Consider the following 2,201-nt stretch of genomic DNA (forward strand, 5'->3'; position numbering starts at 1 on the left):
CAGTGAAGCATTGAGTGTCAAAGTGTTATTTTGTGGTTTTTTTCTCTGTAGACGGGAAGACAGACGTCCTTCATTAAGGTGAGATAACAACACTTGCTTTTTGTGTTTTTTTGGGGGGATATTTGTCGTGTTATTTCCTTTATGAGCGATCGACTCCGTTCTACCTTGTTGCATTGACACTTATATCCAGACCTTTAGATAAAGAACCGAAATGTCCCCGCAAACAATAAACAAGTGAAAGAAAACACATTGAAATTGTTTTTTTTAGCTCAACACCATGCCAAGGCGGGTATATATTTTTTGCAGTGCGGCTAATGCTGAAGTCATTCTCCGTCTCGTACAACAGCAGCCAAGGACGAGGGAGCATCAGCAGAGAGACGGAGAGAGAGAGAGAGAGAGAGAGAGTGAGAGAGAGAGAGAGAGACGTGCCTCCTCTCGCCATTGCGATCACTGTCTCGGTGCTGAGTCGATGTCGGTGTGCGCGCTGCTCTTCTAAACAGGGGGCGACAGGAGAAGCGAAGGGTGGGGGGGATTTAACTTCACACGCGGACAGACCTATGCTTGGATTTCGGCTCTTTTCGCCTTCGCCAATGCAAAAGGAAATATGCAGCGAAGCCTCAGCATTCTCTACACCAGTTTACTGGGGATGTGCTTGGGATCCAGCTCAAGTTTTCCAAGTAACATTAACATAGGTGAGAATGGCGCACCAGACCTTTTGTCTCGGCACTGACTCCTCTCTGTCAAGTTGATCTCATGTCTCTCTTTTTTATTATATATATATATATACGTGTGTATTTTTGTTCCTTCCCGATTTGGAGTCCAGTGTGTCCAACATTAACTCTTGCTTCTTTGCTGCTCAACAGGAGGATTGTTCCCAATCGAATCTCACGAATATGAGGTTTTTCGTTTCGCCCTCTCTCACCACCAGGACATCCCCAAACTGGTGCCGCAGGTGGATATGGTCAAGATGGGGAATAGCTTCTCCATGACATATGCCTGTAAGTAGCCTATTTAAATCTCACTGGAAGAAGCAGGTCAGCCTATATATCTGCCGGCGATCTGTTTTCTTTTTCCACCCCCCTCCATCTGTTAATCGACTTCGTAAAGAGCGCTGAAGAACTCCACGGGTATAAAAACCCGCGCAGGTTATAACCGCATATAATATGCCTATTTTAAAGACTCGCGTGTGTTAGTAGGTTATCTTAGTAAACTGTTGCGTGGGACCAAGAAGGACTTATTGTCTCCGCTTTCCTCTCTGCCTGATTGCAGCGTTATTTTTCGCCTCGGGAGGGTGGGTTGGTGGGGGGGGGGGGGTTGAAAACCAAACCTCTGCAGCAGAGATATAACATCAGGTTTTTTTTGCAGCTATGTGAATATGCAAACGTCTGCCGCTGTTCGCTGTGCGCCTTTTTCTTTGCTGTAAAACCGAGATAGAAAACTAAGATCGACGAAGCGAACAAAGAGAGGGGGGAAAACACGACTCTAAGTGCATCTCTAAGTAGCGACGTAACGCAATCCGATTATCTTTTTACCGACAGAGCACACATTAATAAACCCTCCCTCCCCAAAACCGTAACAAAGACATGCGCATACGCACGCTCAATACATAATTCAACTTTTAGGACTTTAGGACTACCTTCCTCACCTCAATGATTGTTATTAATGGAGCCTTTTGTTTTTTTAACCAACAGAGCTGAGAGTATCTTTAATTCGTTTATGTGAGGAAAAAGTGTTGCTTTTTAAATTAAGGTAATAATATGCTGTCAACAAGGAAGTAAAAAAAAAAAAAAAAAGCATTACTCTTGAGTCTTTGGTCAGAGCATTCTCCTGTAGGTGATAATCTACTTACACCATTACACCAGCCAAAGAATACCTCCGTGTCTCAGCCGGACAAAAGCAATGCCAGTGTAACTACTTTCTGCTTTGTTAACCCTGCACTTATCCCGTCTTTGTATTCTGACAAGATTTCGTCGCCCTTCAGGCTTTTCGGCCGTGTTTTTCTCATTCCATCCTCGACTCCTCTGAATTTGCCTGTGGCTCACTCACACTCACTGTAGTGAAGTCGCACACTTCCAGGAGATATACCCTTTGACAACTGTGCCTTCCTGACGCTCTGCCAGGTGTGTGCCTCAGTGACAGACATTTGATTACTTCTTTCAGACAGTGATTTTTAGCATTTCCACTTTGTAACGAGTCATATA

General features: G+C 44.4%; 1 protein-coding gene across 1 annotated transcript in view; it reads left to right on the plus strand.

The window, feature by feature from the left end:
* Nucleotides 1-413: 413 nt before the first annotated feature.
* The window catches only part of gria1a (glutamate receptor, ionotropic, AMPA 1a), a 76,362-nt gene continuing 74,574 nt past the window's right edge, over nucleotides 414-2,201 (plus strand). The window contains 2 exon segments of the mRNA XM_031858139.1: nucleotides 414-692; nucleotides 864-998. Coding sequence (XP_031713999.1) covers nucleotides 605-692; nucleotides 864-998 — 223 coding nt within the window. The 5' untranslated portion in view covers nucleotides 414-604.

This window comes from Anarrhichthys ocellatus, unplaced genomic scaffold, assembly GCF_004355925.1.
Source record: "Anarrhichthys ocellatus isolate YVR2014 unplaced genomic scaffold, GSC_Weel_1.0 scaffold19, whole genome shotgun sequence".
Taxonomy (NCBI): Eukaryota; Metazoa; Chordata; class Actinopteri; order Perciformes; family Anarhichadidae; genus Anarrhichthys; species Anarrhichthys ocellatus.